Source organism: Neopsephotus bourkii, unplaced genomic scaffold (genome assembly GCF_033783945.1).
Source record: "Neopsephotus bourkii isolate Nb327-2 ecotype Australia unplaced genomic scaffold, CSIRO-AGI_Nbou_v1 NB_1863, whole genome shotgun sequence".
Classification (NCBI taxonomy): Eukaryota; Metazoa; Chordata; class Aves; order Psittaciformes; family Psittacidae; genus Neopsephotus; species Neopsephotus bourkii.
The window spans coordinates 198231-214135 of record NW_026902336.1 but is presented as its reverse complement, the minus strand read 5'-3'; the positions used below and the strand labels follow the sequence as shown (position 1 = coordinate 214135).

The 15905-nt window shown below is 48.5% G+C and overlaps 2 protein-coding genes across 6 annotated transcripts; one reads left to right on the top strand and one right to left on the bottom strand.

Annotated features, from left to right (window-relative positions):
- Positions 1–215: 215 nt before the first annotated feature.
- FBXL8 (F-box and leucine rich repeat protein 8) lies at positions 216–7347 on the bottom strand. Of its 4 annotated transcripts, none has more exons than XM_061344096.1 (3): positions 7329–7347; positions 2511–2741; positions 216–1994 (listed from the first exon to the last, which is right to left on the bottom strand). In XM_061344096.1, exons 2-3 carry the CDS (start codon positions 2672–2674, stop codon positions 1019–1021), a joined length of 1140 nt encoding a protein of 379 aa, XP_061200080.1. In that variant the 5' UTR covers positions 2675–2741; positions 7329–7347; the 3' UTR covers positions 216–1018. The 4 variants fall into 4 exon arrangements, with proteins under 4 accessions (XP_061200080.1, XP_061200081.1, XP_061200078.1 ...); XM_061344097.1 differs by lacking the exon at positions 7329–7347 and adding an exon at positions 4673–4823 and having other exon boundaries at positions 2511–2588; XM_061344094.1 differs by lacking the exon at positions 7329–7347 and adding an exon at positions 4673–4822.
- On the top strand, positions 6281–15905 carry TRADD (TNFRSF1A associated via death domain). 2 transcript variants are annotated; one of them, XM_061344101.1, is made up of 5 exons: positions 6281–6340; positions 8647–8798; positions 11368–11645; positions 13307–13499; positions 14194–15905. In XM_061344101.1, the coding sequence occupies exons 2-5, from the start codon at positions 8657–8659 to the stop codon at positions 14493–14495; spliced, it is 915 nt and encodes a 304-aa protein (XP_061200085.1). In that variant the 5' UTR covers positions 6281–6340; positions 8647–8656; the 3' UTR covers positions 14496–15905. The 2 variants fall into 2 exon arrangements, with proteins under 2 accessions (XP_061200085.1, XP_061200086.1); XM_061344102.1 differs by lacking the exon at positions 6281–6340 and adding an exon at positions 6602–6746.

The window sequence follows — 15905 nt, the reverse complement described above, 5'->3', positions numbered from 1 at the left end:
TGGGAATTGCTGTTTTGGAAATCCCTTGTCCTAAACTTTGGCTGGCACAGATGAACAAGTGCTGGCCAGACCTAAGGACTGCACATCTCCAGCAAGGTTCTGAAAAGTCAGAATTGTAAGCTGGTTTGGCTACAGATCCCATGTTACTTGGCAAGAGAAATTATTTGGCTCTTGGGTGAGAAGAAAGGGTGATAAAAACAGCTACACATCGAATCTAGATGTTGACAATATTTTTATTTTTATTATTTCTTCTTACTGTTGTTATTATAAATGCTTTAGGTAGCTCTAAATATGTGCTCCCAGTGTAGCTTTATTGCACGGTCATTTCAACTCAGAAACTAGCATTCACCAAAATTTTTGTTACAATAGACCAACACACACATCTCCTAATTCAGAGGCAAGGTAACTTGCATGTGAACGCAGATATCAGATGCAAAAACTGTTAGTTCTCTTGATTCTCCTGAGAAATACTAACAATGTAATAAAAGCAAAGGTGTTTGCATTCAAATTTACAACCCGGAAATCTGCATTTCTGAGCAAGAGAAAGACAAGATGGACAAGGAAATTTGCAGACTACATGTCTTTTATTACTACCTGGTGAACTGTTTTCCTTCAGTGCTTTTTCTTCTGCCTGGATTTTCTAACATAATTCATCTCCTGTTCTATCCCTCCAAGCTGGAAGTTACCTGATAACAGGTGAGCTCCCCATCACTGAAATGCTAAAAGAGGAATTAAAGGTTAGAATGGACTTTCCATCAGATGACCACAGTTCATTGCTATAGCTCACTGAATCTCCACGGCGAAGTACCCCACTGGGCAGGAAACGGCTGCATTGATGCTGCCACTTCCTCAACTGCCTATTTAAGTGGTTGCTGGGTGCCTGACATGAAGTGCTTGACTTAGAGGTTCTTTTAAAATGTAGAATCGAAATGAAGTTTCACTGAGCTCCTCAGTAAAAACCTGCAAAGGGTGAATCTGGTTTTCGTGCTACATAAAGAAACAGAACTAAAAAGACTGGTCACTGTATTGTTACTGGTTTCCAGGGGTGCCGTTCCTTGGTGACCTTCAGAGTGTACTGTTTCAGACTGGGGCAGTGCGTGAGGAATGCTTCTACCACCTCCTGGCTGACCACGCAGTAGCAGTGGATCTCCAACAGATTTCTGCACTGTCTAGCCAGATCCACTAGAGATGAATTTAAGTCCTCCGAGGAGGTGGTTTGCAGCGTCAGCTTCTTTAAAGTACTGCTGTAGTTCTGGGTGACAAACCTAATCTGATTTACCATGTAATTATAGGTGTTAAGTTGCAGTGTGCTCACGGGTATATTCAGCTTTAGGATGCATGGTATTTTGCAGGCAGGGACTGTATGATCAAACTCTATGTCCACACAGAGTCGAGGATGCTTTTGGCTTACAGCAGCCCAGAGCTCTTCTGAGATCACTGGTATATATTTATCCAGACGCTCGCAGAAAATGTCTAAATGGGTGAAAGTTGCTCTTTCAGGCTTGAGCAGCTCCTCAAATACACTGTCAGACAAACTGGCATAGTAAACCCCCAAGGCTGAGAGTTTGGGACATGCTCTGAGAACTTTCCTAATGGTGTCTGGAGCCACATTGCACACCAGAGTGCGGTTGTTGATGAACAAACTGTGCAGGTTTGGGTTAGTGGTAGCTAAGAGCTCAACAAGCTCACCATTGAGAGTGAAAGGCATTTGCCGAAAATCAATGTGCTGAAGATCCATCTGGTTTTTAGTGTCACAAATATTTTGTATGCTCTGTAGAATGTCCTGGCCAGAGTAGAAATAGGGGTTCTCCCCATGGCACACAATGCAGAGCTGCTGCAGCTTGTGGTTCTGCTTCGCCAACACATCCAAGATGCGTGTGACATTCTTCCGGTTGACCTCCTTGGACTGGTCAAACACAATCTTCAAGTGCTTAATTTGGCTGAGGAACTGGAGCAGGCTCTGCAGCATGGCTTCCTCATCCTCTGAATCACAGCTGGAAGGGAAAACAAACTCTCAGCCACTGTGAATGCTGAGCTTGGTGACCACAGAGCAGATGCTCCTCTTTACCAGTGCTTCTGCAAACATCAACAAGATCCCCCAGGCGTTTCTTCACCCTTGTTGCCTGGAGGGTCATTGTGAGGCCAAACACTGAAGGAGTCAGGAGGTGAGAAGAGTCAGTTCCCAGAAAGACCCATCAGAAGTATCAGGAGAAGGATAACAATTCAGTAACTTTGTCCCTTGTCATTTACAAATAGCAACTTGGAACAAGGTATCTAAGAATGTAACATTTCCCACAGAACTCAAACCATTAGCAGCAACTGAAAAAACACAGCACATAACACAACTTTCTCCATTGTATATAAACAGGTGTTATACATTTAAGGTAATATCATCACACATAGAAATCACAATGTCAATAATGTCATAGCAAATGTTTGACAATCACTGGAAACAATGATCTACTTGCACCTGCAAAGATACTTTGACATTAGAACCCCATTCCTCTTACCTGATCTCTGTGAAGTACCAGACAGAGCTAGAAGATACAGCTGCAGCCCATTGTCTGCACACCTGGAAGACTGTGTATCTATCTCGAAGAGAAAGATAATGGAAAATCTGGATAAGGATTTCTTCTGGAATGCAGTTCCCCAGTTCTGGAACTGAAGCAGGCATTTTCCTGATTCAGCCAGGAGTAAAAGCGGGAGAAACTTCCAAAGCTGCAATTAATTCTCAAAAGTCTCTGTTCAGAAAAACAAAACAAGAAAAGACAGACACACATTAGGATTTATTTAACACATCAAACCATTGCAGCTGGATCACAAAAGAGGTCAAAAGTTTTTCCACTTTGAAATTCCACTGAATTTTTAAATTGAACACACAAAAAAAGAGGGAATCTACTGACTAGTTGTTTTGCACAGTTTTTTCAACCAGTCCTAAGAAGCTGGGTGATACTTTACAGGAGAAAACAGCCTCACATACCCATTTTTTACTGACAGTGATGCAGGAGGCCTATTGTAGAGACCAGCAGCTGAATTACAATGGTTCTTGTCTGTGATGAGATCTGAAAGTCTGAAAAAAAATGTTTTATTACTGTGAACCCAGTTCTCAGAAATCAACCTTTCATGTGAAATATAATGCAGAAGACTAAATGCCTGGGAAGAAGGCTGAGGTTTGTAGCATCAGACTACCTAACTTCTTCATTCGCCTTCTTCCAAAGTGTGTTGTACCCATCTTCTGGATTCCCCCACAAATAAAACCATCAACATGACATATTTTTTCAAAGGGTTTTTTTAATGCGAACACTCCCCTTCCTAGGCTAGCACTGGAGTGTGGATCTCAATCTGAGTTTGATGGCATACCCTCCTGCTTTTGAAGCCCCAGTGCCTGGCATCACAGCATTATCTCAGCATCGCTGGCTTCAGTTGAATGAAAACATGCACTTCTAGATATTCTCGAAGCAGGAAAAGAGTTGAAACCATGAAGGAAGTAGGGAATAATGATGCAGAAAGCAAAATGCAGGGAGGAACACAACTGCACATTTTTCTAGAATAGCTTTGAAGTGTGACTCATTGAGTGTGAGGTGGCAGGAGCATAGCAGCTCTGCTATCTTATCTACCATCGTATCAGTGACAACCCCCTTTCCACCCAGCGAGAGCTACAACAGCCAAGGGCTACAGTCCTGCTTCCTTCCCAGGAACTTGTTTTAGCATTTTCTCTGACAATCACCTCAGACTTTCCTACTTTTAGCTGCTTTTAACACTGCCTGTAATACATGCCTCTCAAAATCATAGACTCAGGCAGGCTGAAAAAGCCCTTTAAGATCACCAATTCCAACCATTACCCCAGGACTGCCAAGTCCACGGCTAAACCATGTGATTAAATGTTAAACTGCTCTTTGCCCTACATGAAATTTCACATGCTCAGCTCCTTTAATTTTCACTATGATATTTTTCCTTAAAGCCTGAGCCCTTGGAGCCATGCAAAAAGGACCTTGACTCTCTTAGAAAGTAAGAGTGATGTAGTGATTGCTTGGAAAAGCTTAAAAACATGGCCTGAGAGCAGGAAGGCAGGCAGAAAGACAAAATTATTAGTGCTACTTTAATGAAGCAAATGACCCAGTCACTGAGAAGCACAGTTAATGGCCGGCCAGTGCGGTGCCTTGGCTTAGTTCCAACCTGGGTGCCTGCCCGGTGAGGACGGCAGGGTTCGGACCACCTCGGATCTCATAGGGCCGGGGATTGCTGCTGGCCGCGGCGCTGAGCTTCGTCAGCTCTCAGCACAAGGAAGCAGGCTGGGAGCGAGCGGCCGCGGCCCAGGCAGGAACAGGCGGTGCTGTGCTCAGGCGAGATGCCCAGCGCTGTGAGCGAAGCCCCCGTCATAGCGTCCCCGCCACGGCACCCCCGCCAGTACCCGCGGCAAGGGCACAGCTCTCGTACCTCTTGGAGCAGAGCCCCTCTTCCTCTGTGCCGGCTGCCCGCGGCTCCCAGCTCCGGCTGCGCCCCAGAGGGAGGAGCGGAGGAGGAGATGCTAAAAATAACAGCAGGGAGAGAGGCCCCTTCCCTGCCCGGACGCTGTGCTCTCCTCGATGGGAGCACCCCGTCCTCCTACTGCTCCAGCACCCATACCCACCCCACTTAACACCCCACTTCCCTGAAGGGCCCCAGCACTGACTCTTCCACACTGCAGCTGCCAGCTTAAGGGGAGTTTGTCCTGCCCCAGCCAAGGATTCTCCATGAAGACACACCACTGCATCTCGACACACAAGTCCCGCTGAGCCCAACCAGCCCCCAACCTGAAACCTTTCCTTCCCACATGGAAAGCAACAGGGTGAAACACCAAGTGCTTATCAAACACTTGGACTTCACCCAGTGGGTTGCTCCCTGAAAGCCGTCACTCACCAGAGACAGAGGAACTCAGGTCGCAGCCACCTTTTCAGGTTTTTGACCCCTCATATATACAGAATACATTACCTTCATAGAGAAAATGCTTGCGGGACCTGCGCGGGTGATGCAGCACCTCACCCTGTACTTCCTACCTGGTTCTGGGAGCTGCTTCAGGCTTGCTTTTGTGGGGGAATGTTGGGATATCTGGGCTCATTTAACCTCATTAACCCTTAAATGCATGAACTCATGTATTGCTTCTTGAACTTTCAGCAGGTAAACTCAGAAGCACTGGCAGTGCTGCTGCTTAAGGGGCTGGTGGGTGCTGCCTGCCCCTCTCCCTGCAAACCACAGCACCCAAGAGACCAGCCTGGATTAACTCCTTTCAGTGAAGTTTTTGCTTTGACAATCAAAAGAGCTTATATTGTTAAAATACTGTTGTTGTAAAATAGCATTAAATCTATATGTATTACATACACATATGTATATACAAGAAATATTTTAGAATGCTTTCCACTTCTGTTTGAATGCCAGCTCTCTGGAGAGCCGTCACAAACTGACTGCTGAGCCAGAGTGACAGCAGCAAACATGCAGGTACAAAACTTGGCCTCAGGCCCTCACCAGCTGGGGACAAACAAGAGAGCTGCTGCTGTTACCCCTCTGTTTGCGGGAGGGCCTCCAGGCAAGACAAACACAGCCTGGGCAGGAAACTGCTAACAGAGGCTCACCAACAGAGACCCAAATTCAGCTCCTTGCTTTGCTCACTATTGAACCTCTCATGGACTCGAGAAAAGCTGCTTTATGCTCTCTACCTGTGCATTCAGCTTGTCAGAGGAGCACTGTGGAGTTAACAGCCTCAGCTGGCTCAGAAAGAGGAGGGAAATCCTGCAGGTATCACTGCAGGAAGGACTAGACCAGAACACCCAGCAGAATTCAGCAACCATGTTAACACCATCACCTCACAGCTCCTCTGGGAGCAACACAAGGGCCAGGCCCATGTCCCCACCTGCTTGCAGAGCTCAGCATCACCTCTGCTTTTGCTCAGGAGGGTCCCAGAGGTCCCTTCCCATCAGTGCTGCTCCCATAAACAGTGCCAGACTCCCTGTTCCTTTTTACTGGGAGCTTTCCTTCTTCACCCACTGCACTCTTAGACAGAAGTGTCCTGTTGAGCCTGATGGGTTTGTCTGGAGAAGGAAACTCCACACCATGAACCTCTCTCCCCTCCTGAGCACACTCTGGATGCTGTTACAGATGCTGCAGTTACAGATTATCTGAGAACACCTTTTAAAGGTGAGCTCCAGGAAATGGATGGTCTAATAGCTGAACTTCTTTCAGGGCTGATTAACCCAACCGATCTTCATTTCACCATTCACTCTTTTAGCAGTGCCACGGGGGAAAGCAGGCGAGAGCCAGCTGGGACTCATCAGCCTTGCAGTGCCATCAGCCACAAGCTACAGAGGTTATCCCAACACCTCGTTTTCCTCCATCACTAAGGACCAGGGGCACGCAGCCAGCCCCACTCGGGCTCAGCTCTCTGACCAGAGCCCTTTCTAACCATCTTCTAGATCCTCACCTACAGGGTGATGGGTGATCTGCAGCCTTGTGCGTGGAGACCCGGAGGTGTCCAGGCACGGCAGGACCGGCTCAGGCCTCTCCAGCACACAGCGCCGCCGCCGCCGGGCCGGGCCGGCCCCGCAGGGCTGGCACGGGAGGTGGGGCCGCACACTCGCCCCGCACCAGGCTTGCTCGCGTTCCCCCGGCCCTGCTTCCCCGTTACCCCGCCCGGCCCACGTGCAGAGCAGCGGGCGGCGCCTCGCAGAGGCGGAAGTGGCGGAGCCGAGGCCGGGCAGCGGCGGTGGCTGGAGGTAAAAGCGCCCGGAGCCGGATAGCGGGCCCGAAGCTACCGCGGGAGAGGGGCCGGGCAGGGCCGGGGCCGGAGACGCGGGACCGGGTGGGTCGGGCCGGACGCGTCCCGCCGGGTCGGGTCAGAGCAGGGCAGGGCAGGGCCGGGCCGGGCCGAGCCGGGTCGGGTTTCCCCGGTGCTGCCCCGCTGTCGCACGGCGGGGTCGGGGCGTTCGTTGGGCGGGTGAGCGGCGCTGACACACGGCGGGGCCCTGCAGCGGCAGCGAACCGGGAAGGGACAGGCGGGCAGCGGGAGAACGGGGCTGTCGCCGCGGGCCGGTGGCTGCTCCAGCGCCTAGGTCTTCTACCTTCCCCTCTTAGTTTGTTACAGGAATTGAGAAGCGGCCTGACAGCAAAGGACTGCAGGCAGCGGTGAGCGCACACTGTATTGCCTGGGGCTGGCTTTTCCACAGCACCCCCAAACAGTTTGACCGCTGCTGCTGCTCAAACCCACAGCGAGGGTCCCCGCTGCCGGCTGGGAATGGGCCGGAGAACTCACTTGCTGGGATAGCACTGCCAAGGCACAGCAGCAAAGGGCTCCTTACCTGAGTTTTTGGTGTCATTTCCAGGCTCCCCAGCATTGCCGAGTGGAACCAGGCAGCTGCTGAGGAGCAAGAGCCTGGTCTGTGTGGGGAAGGGGTACAGGGGCAGCAGGGTCCTCACACTGCACATGCCTCTGCGCTGGTTGGGAGCTCTGGGGCATCTGCACTGGAAAAGATAAATCAATCTGTGGGTTAAATGTTTTAAACATTCCATGTCTGTAAGATGTCACTCAGATTTGTTACCTTCATTCTATGAGACACTAGGAGATGAGTGCCCAGATCCCACACTTCCCGGTGTTTGGAAGCTCAGATCAAACCTGAGCTGCAGCAGCAGTGCGTCCTCCTCTTTCTTCTTTACGAGATGCTTTCCTAAAAACCTTGTGTGTTGTGTAGTCCACAGCCTGGAAACAATCCCTCCTGCATCTTGCAGGCACTCCTTCATCTCCATGTTCAGTGTGAATTTTATGATTCACTGGTTATTTCCTGTATTTTCTGAACAAGTAGAAGGCTCCTGTTCTGGGCGCAGGTTCAAGGTTCTAGGAAGGAAACAGGGTGGGCCATATGTTCCAGTACTCTGTCGGACATGCTGCAAAGGATGGCAATGGTTCCCAGCCTCAGCTACCATCTGGAGGACAGACAGTCCATGGGAGCTCATCCTTCTCAGGCTGGCAGTCCCTGGTGACAAAATACCTTCGCACCCCCAAGCTAAAGGGCATCTGAAGAGAGGGACACTGTCATGTCCAGCAGTTACACTGTCAATATTTGGCAGCCGAGAGTAGGTTGTTGGGTTTGTACAACTGGGAAGAAAGCTGGAAGGAAGGGTACCTGTGGGGAAGCGTCTGATGGTGTGCCAGAGGCACACACAAGCAGTCAAAGAGGGGACAGGACCTATGCCTTGGAGTTGAGCCAAAAAGTGTTTTGGTTTATCTTTGCCTGCATTAGGGCTTCAGTCTCTGTGAACGTGCCAGATCAGGACTGCTGGGTGCCCCCTGAAGCACCCCAACTGTGCACCTTTAAACTTTGCTAGCTTGACTGGGCAGGTAGAGGCACAAGGACTGAAATCTTTTGGTTCTGACTATCTGTGGACTACAAAATGTAAAAGTAAAGCAGAGCTTTGTGAACTGATGAGTCTTTGGGATACCATGCCCCACTGTGCTGTGCTTTACAGAATAAGAGTAAATTCCTCAAAGGTGACACTTGCTTTAAGATCACCTCCTCCTCTAGGAAATGAGGGTAAATCCCCATAATCTGTGCTGTAAGCACTTGCCCAGCATCAGGCCATTTTCCCTGTGGTCTCTCAGCTCACCTGAGTGTTTTGTAGGGTGCTGAAGATGGCAAACAGCTCTGCTCCTTGGATTGGCTGTGCTTATCTCTTCCTCCAGTCAACGTGCAAGACCATCATTCTGCCATCTCTCTACGAAAGCTCCCAGAAGAAACCTAGTGTGTTCAAGGCACTGAAGCTGGCGTTAGCAGGTACCCATCCTTTCTGATACCTTGTCACACTATCTCATCTCTTCAGGTAATAACAGCCTTTCTTCAGTCTCATACTCCTGAGTAAGGAAAGATGGTTGCTGACTGTATTTAGGAAAGACTGTGGAGCAAGTTCAGCAGAGGTCCTCCAAGATGTTTGGGGGCTGGAGCACTTGTCCTGTGAGGAAAAGCTGAGGGAGGTGGACCATTTCATTCTGGGGAACAGATGGCTTTGGAAGACCTACCTATTAGTCTCTGCCAGTACCTACAGGGAGGGGAGATGGAGCCACACTCTTCATAGTGGTGCATAGGGAATGGGAGTCAACAGCCAAAAACTGAAACAAGAGAGGTAGACACTAGACAGAAAGAATATTTTCTCCATGAGGGCAGTCAAGCAGTTGCCTGGAGTGACTGTGTATTTCCTGTCCTTCGGGGGTTTCAGAATGGGACTGGATAAAGCCCTGAGCAACTTGGTCTGACCTCAGAGCTGATCCTGCTTTTCATGGGAGGTTGGGCTAGAGACTTCCTGGGCTTCCTTCCAAGTTGAACTATTCTATGAGTTATCCTCCATTTATGAATGTTTGTTTAAACCCATTAACATAAGAGAGAAAAAGGTTAGGAAAGAAGATGTATTTCCTGTCTTTGTACCACCACAGAAATGGCTGCTTTGAGAAGCTTATTTTTAAACTCAGTGTTAGCAAGTTCAACTGAGCTGGTTTTTGATATAAAGAGGCACAAACACATTAGCTTCAAGTGTATATAACCGTGTTTACATAAAAAAAAGGACTTGAGGTGCAAATGGCCATAAAACTATATTTCTCTATCCACCTTTGCACCAAGCTTACCACAGAATAATAGTAATTTGAAGAGTTTATAATACTTGCCTAGAAAAATTCTCCTGGTATTCTTTACCTGTCACACAGCTGAGCCCATGTTGTTTAATGGGGCTTGTGTAACTGTTCTGTAATTTCTTCTGGCAATCATGAGCCTGTCCAAGTCGCTAGTTTATCCAGTACAAGGCTTCTCATCTTGCAGCTCAATCTGAAGATGGGAACCAGCAGGAGACTGAACACAGTTGTCCTGTTAGGCTCGATTTATGGCTGCTTTGTGTCATTGGAATGTGAATCTGCTCACATGTTAAAGCCCATGAAACCACTAAATCCTAGGATGCTTATTCAGACCTGAAAAGGACATGAAATCTGAAGCAGAAGTTTCTTGAAGAAAAGCATGCAAAGTCCTTTCTTTTGAGGTAGCTTCACAGCTCTCTCATACAGCATTCACAGAGGTTTCCATGTCTGTGCAGCTTTTCCCTTCCCAGCCCTCTTACCCTGTTATGGAAACTTCTGTTCGACCAGCACTCACAAAAAACAAAGCATGAAGAAAGGAATAAAAAGACATTTCTAGTCAGCGACAGTGAATTAAAATGCCTCTCCTAGGTGCCTAGCTTCATGTCCCAGTTACACGATTGGTCCAAACTAGACTTTCTGATACAACCAAGACTCAGTTAACCCTGTAAAGCCACTGTTAGATCACATGCTTTTAAATGCCAGGTCACTTATTCTGCCTAATGTGGAACACCCAAGTCTGCTTTGCCTTACTATTGTCCTTCAAGCATGTCTAAAGAATGCCATGACATGTGGTTTAGAAATACCTGACGTAGAGCAAGTCTTTGCTGGTACCTCCATATAGCCCTGACAACAACAGGCCAAGAGGTTAATTCAGATCCGGAAGCAGTACAGGAAGCCTCACACAGGCCTCTGCTGCATAAAAGAGAGAAACACATACTGTAAACTGTCATCATCATCATATAAAATCTCTGAGGAGACAAGGTCATGTGCACAGCTGATCAAAATTAAATTTTGCTGGGAGAAGGGAGACTGAAGGCTGGATGATTTCTGTTGTCCATGGTGCTTGTGCTCCCCCTGGACTAACAAATATCAGAGGGTACATCCCTGACTGCTTCTTGCTTAGATTTTACCATTAATTCTTTGTGCAAAACAGCTTAACAAGTCAAAGCCCAGTCTCAAGCAGCCTAATTCTTATGGCTGAATCCATCATTCCCCATTTGTGAGAGGTGCTGAAGGCTCAGTGCCAGCCAAAAGTTACCTCCAGGCATGGGGTGGAGAGGAGATGCTGGGTATCTTTCCAGGACCTTCATCACTTCTTAAAACTCCAGTCACAAGGACTGAAGAATGACTGAGCATTCAGCTGGAATATGCATTTTCATGTGTAAAACTTCCCTGTGTTAGCAGTTTACTGTAACCATTTCTGTCCTGGAAATGGAACCTCAAACTTAAAACCTCCCCTAATGAACAGTGTTGAGATAATTACCTGATGTGTAGCACCATAGGTCTTCAGCTGGACACCATACTTCATGAGATGGATGGAGGCAGGGCAGCAAAAACTTAATCCTTTCCTCTTGATTTTACACACAGGTTTTTAATTACAGAGGACATCAGCACAGAGATGACAATTCAAAAGCTGCTCCATTGCAGGCTTAGAGGTGGATGGGAGTGGGTCTGGGTTGTCCGTCTCATGTGTGATAGTGACTCTGCTCACTTCTCCCCACCAGACTCCACCGGCAGCATAAATGGTGTGGACATGCTCAAAGTGCATTGCAGCCACCCGCACCTGATAGTCCAGCTCAAGTTCTGCAAGCAGGAGAACTGCCGCCGGTTCCTGCAGAGCTACCGGGAAGGAGAGCTCCAGGAGTCCCTCCAGAAACACCTCCAGCTCTCCTTAGCCATAAGTACAGTGCCTCTTGAAATGGAGCTGAAGGCTGGCAGTGAGCACCTCGACAGCATGCTGAAGGATGAGAATCACTGCCTGGAATGTATCTACAGAGAAAAGGTGAGTGGGAGAGGGAGGGAGTACAGGCAGCAATGAGGAGCAGTAGCACAAGACTCAGGAAGATGGGTGCAAATATTGCTCTGCTGCAGCGTGCTGGTTTGGTGACTTCTTTATCCTTCAGTTCTCAGCTATAATATGGGGTAAGCTCTACCTTCACCAGAAAAGAGCCTAAAACTGCTTACAGAGATTCTTCTAAATCACTGTGGTTTCTGTGTATAACAATGTGGCTCAGATGTGTGTTATCACTGCTAAAATGAGAAATTACAGAAGGTGCAGTTGACAGCACAAAGAAGTGTGTGCTCAATACACCTGCAAGGCAGGCAGAGTGTGGAATGACCAGTGCTCAGCATCTTCCTCACCACCTCGCACACCTTAGAGCAGCGGTGGCAACTGCACCTAGAAATGAGCCTGAGTGCAAACAGTCTGCACATTATACCAACTTGTGACAGAGTGGGGGACACAGCATGTGCTGCGAGCAGGAATTGGCTGCCCTTCTGAAGGCAAAGTCCTTTGGGAGCAACATCTGAAGTCTAGCTCATCGCACGCTTTGGCACTAACATTCTAATCCTGCTAGCAAGAACAATAAGATCTTGACATCTTTCCTCACAACCAAGGCAGTTGGATGTGATTAAACTCATTGCCTTTTTCCTCTCCTCTTTTTTTCCACCTGGAACTAGCAACACCTTATAGCTCTAGTTCCTTCCAGATGGTGCTGGGAAATAGGTAGGCACCATCTGCTTGGGAAGATTAGGCACAGGAGCATGTTGTGCCAGGTTGCTTTTCTGCAAGCACAGAGAATGAAATGCAAACATTTCAGCCCTGGACCAAACATGTGATATCCCGTAGCTTGTCAACTTCTGCTTTCTGCTCCCTCCTCTGCTGAACTATCTGACTGGACAAAGGAGATGGGCTTATTCTCAGTTCCCCAAACTGAGAACTTAGTCTTATTTGTGCCTAACAGTGCAGCAGTCAGACAGATGACACCAGGGCAGAGGCATCTGTGTCTGAGGGCAGTGCTGGGTACCTGCTGTATGTGAGCTAAACAATAGACTGAGTCAGATCAGCCACCAGGTTTGACTCTTCCCATGTGCTTTTGATGTTTCTTTTTCCTATTATCTGTTTTTTGGAGGTCAGACTACTTTTCTCTTGGTTAGTGAGAAAAACTGTCTTGGATTGGATCCAGGAACAACAGAACTTAAGAAATAGAGGCACAGAATGAGAGAAGGGGCAGCAGGAGCTGCCTGCTTTGGTGGCCATGCGCTGTTGGATCACATCACCGTATTCTGTGGGTCTGATCCTCATGTGGAGTAAGGCAGGAAATCCATGCTGCCTCTGGTGCACCCTAATTCTTGCAGAAGGCTGCTGAAAATAAACATGGACTTGTACCAGCTTTGTGCAACTTGTAAGTGCTCACTGCTGCACGTGAGAAACTCAGGAGGGCAAAATTGCCTATGTCGTATCACATTACAAATTCAAATTCACACATTTATAGCCAGAACTCCATTAGAGTATCTTATTGAGTCAGTTTATAATCTGCACTCTAGCTATCTCATTGCTCCTCTCTTGGCACCAACATCTTAAGCTGCACCTTCCTGCTAAGCATCTACGGCTTCACAAGACAATGGACCTGGCACACGTCACTGATGCTGTTTGCATTGCAGCCAGACCGTCTACGGGATGAGGAGATCACAGAGCTTGAGGAATGCCTCGAGAGCCTGATTGTTCACCAGAGCATCAACAACAACACGGCTGTAAAAGATTGCACATCTCTCAACTCCCCATCTCTACCTGGCCCTTCTCAAGGCAACCCCCTTTCCCCACAAGTCACCTTCACCTTTCAGGGACGAGAGTTTGGTGAGTAGCTAGAGCTGACCAAGAGCACCCTTGGTCTTCCTCATCTCAAAGCCCAAGAGGGAGTATTAATGTAACAGCATATTGGGGTCTCAGGTAAATCAGGGGTTTCCCGGCATCCCATAAGGGAGGAATTACAGTAGTCCTAAGATATTGCTGTACTGCTTCAGGTCAGCCTTCAACCTGTTTTCCCATTAAGGGAAAGGCCTAATCAAGGCAGGGGGCTTAGATGTGCCAGGGCAGATGGCCATGAGCAGGTAAGTGTGTCACCACATGCTCCAGTTTGCCACCTGAGGCACCAGCACTGCTCTGGACTGGCAGACTACATGGAGAGCACAGCTGCGCAGCTTACACAGAGAGCGCAGGGAGACACTATGTGGTGAGGCTTACTCCAGCTGATTTTCCCTTCCCAGTGATGGAGGAATGCTGTTGGAGTACAGACACATGTACATGAACCCTGCCCATGGCATCCCCTTTATCTTCACTGCTTTGGCACTTCTGCTCCAAGCTTGCAGTGCTGCCCTGGTGTTAAACCACCAAGGAGAAGCAGAGCAGCTCCACAGTGTTTCAGTGATGTCCTTTGGACACTGAACAGACTCCCTGCTGCGCAGAATGCTGAGCAAACCTTGGACTGGGCCAAGCTGCATCACATCAGCTGTGGAACCTCTGTGTTTTACCTGCCCTCTGTCCCTTTCAGACAACAGAACGCTCACACCAGACGACCACCAGAAGTTTGCCAAGCTTGTGTCAAAGAAATGGAAGCAAGTGGGCCGCTCTTTGCAGAAGAACTGCCGGGCCCTGCGTGATCCTGTCATTGATAACCTGGCTCTCGAGTATGATCGAGAGGGACTGTATGAACAAGCCTACCAGCTGCTGCTCAGGTTTAGGGAGTCAGAGGGGCAGAAGGCCACGATAGCACGGCTCATCGCAGCCCTGGAAGAAAATGGTCTCATCAGCTTGGCTGAGGAGCTCCTGGGCCTCCATTCCAGTGAGGACTGATCTAGAGCCCAAAGGGTAGTGGCATTGCTAAGAGCTTTCTTGCTTCAGCTAGTATAATGAAACTGCTGCTAATGTCTGGGAATGTAAACTCCTGAAGATCACTGCAGGTTTCCATGCAGATGGGGATGCCCAGGGGAGAGGTTCTGTGCTCACAGAAGCCAGCACAGACCTCTGACATTCCTTATTTTATTCTGTTTCCAGAAGTCAGCGTTACTTACCCATGAACTGGTGACTTCCTTCAGGGCTGAAATGTTACAGGGAAGCAGCCAGACAGGTAGAGAGCATAGGGGATAGTGGGGGAGAGGGGAAAGCAGGGAAGGTATCTCAAGATGATTTCTCTGGGAAGCAGACAGTGCCAGTGTTCCTCAGACTGTGTCTCACAGCCATCACCTGGAGAGCTGCACTATATTTTTAATGCTGAAGACATTTATGCCCTCAGATGTGACATCAAGCAAAGCCAAAGGGGAAATTAAGGAAAAGTCAATTTTACATTGTTTTCCTTCTTTGTTCTTCAAACAAGCAACATCTGTAGCAAGTGCCTTTGTCCTGCGCAGCTCTAGTACAGCTGCTTCCCACCTCTCACCACCTGAAAGTGTTCTTTTACCTGGGACAGTCAGAATCTTCCACAGGGCACAAGATTGCTGCTGTGGAACAAGTTTCAGGCACCGAACAAGCAATATGGACAAACACAAATTCAGAGAATGATTCCCAACTTTTTCTGGACTGTGGTGAGCAATAACATACTGACTGCCTTGTGCTTAGCTCTTTCCCACCAGCCAGAGGGAGCCTGCATCTGTGAAAAGCAAAACAGTGCTGGAAGGCAAGTAGTCTCCTAGTCAGCAAGTGACCTGTGGTGTGTAGAGTGGAACTGCTGCTCTAAGGTGTGTTGTGGCATCACGTACCTTCCTGGCACCAGCTTACAGAGGTGAGCAATCACCTCTGACCAGCTGGCTGCTAGTACCTTCCCTTACTTCTTAACCAACTGCCCATGGCCTCTGGAGGTCACCGGAGAGGACAGTTCATGCAGTTGTGTGTCCGAAGTGTTAGGGTCTGCACAGAGCCTTTCCATGGCAGCGTTGTCACTGTGTGACAGTAGGGCATCAGCTGCTGTGCCTGGATTTACCTGATTTTGGCTTAAGAGACAAAGCACCCAAACACCAGGGCTGACTCATGCTTTCAGTTCCAGTGGGAGAAGCCAGCTGTCTCCTGGCATGGTTGGGGGCCTACAAGAAAGGGGGAGGGCCTTTTTACAAGGGCATGCAATGACAGGACAAGGGGGAATGGCTTTAACCTGACAAAGGGGAGATTTTGATTAGACATTAATAAGAAGTTCTTTCCTGTGAGAGTGGTGAGACACTGGCACAGGTTGCCCAGAGAAGCTGTGGCTGCCCCATCTCTTGCACTGTTCAA

What these genes read in the sequence shown, in the direction of transcription:
- FBXL8 (XM_061344096.1), bottom strand. Translation starts at nt 2,674, where the DNA reads ATGCCTGCTTCAGTTCCAGAACTGGGGAACTGCATTCCAGAAGAAATC. An exon ending in TGGTACTTCACAGAGATCAG is followed by an intron (nt 1,995 to 2,510) that starts GTAAGAGGAATG and finishes TTTCCCTTCCAG; the next exon opens with CTGTGATTCAGAGGATGAGG.
- TRADD (XM_061344101.1), top strand. Translation starts at nt 8,657, where the DNA reads ATGGCAAACAGCTCTGCTCCTTGGATTGGCTGTGCTTATCTCTTCCTC. An exon ending in AATGTATCTACAGAGAAAAG is followed by an intron (nt 11,646 to 13,306) that starts GTGAGTGGGAGA and finishes TTTGCATTGCAG; the next exon opens with CCAGACCGTCTACGGGATGA. An exon ending in CTTTCAGGGACGAGAGTTTG is followed by an intron (nt 13,500 to 14,193) that starts GTGAGTAGCTAG and finishes TGTCCCTTTCAG; the next exon opens with ACAACAGAACGCTCACACCA.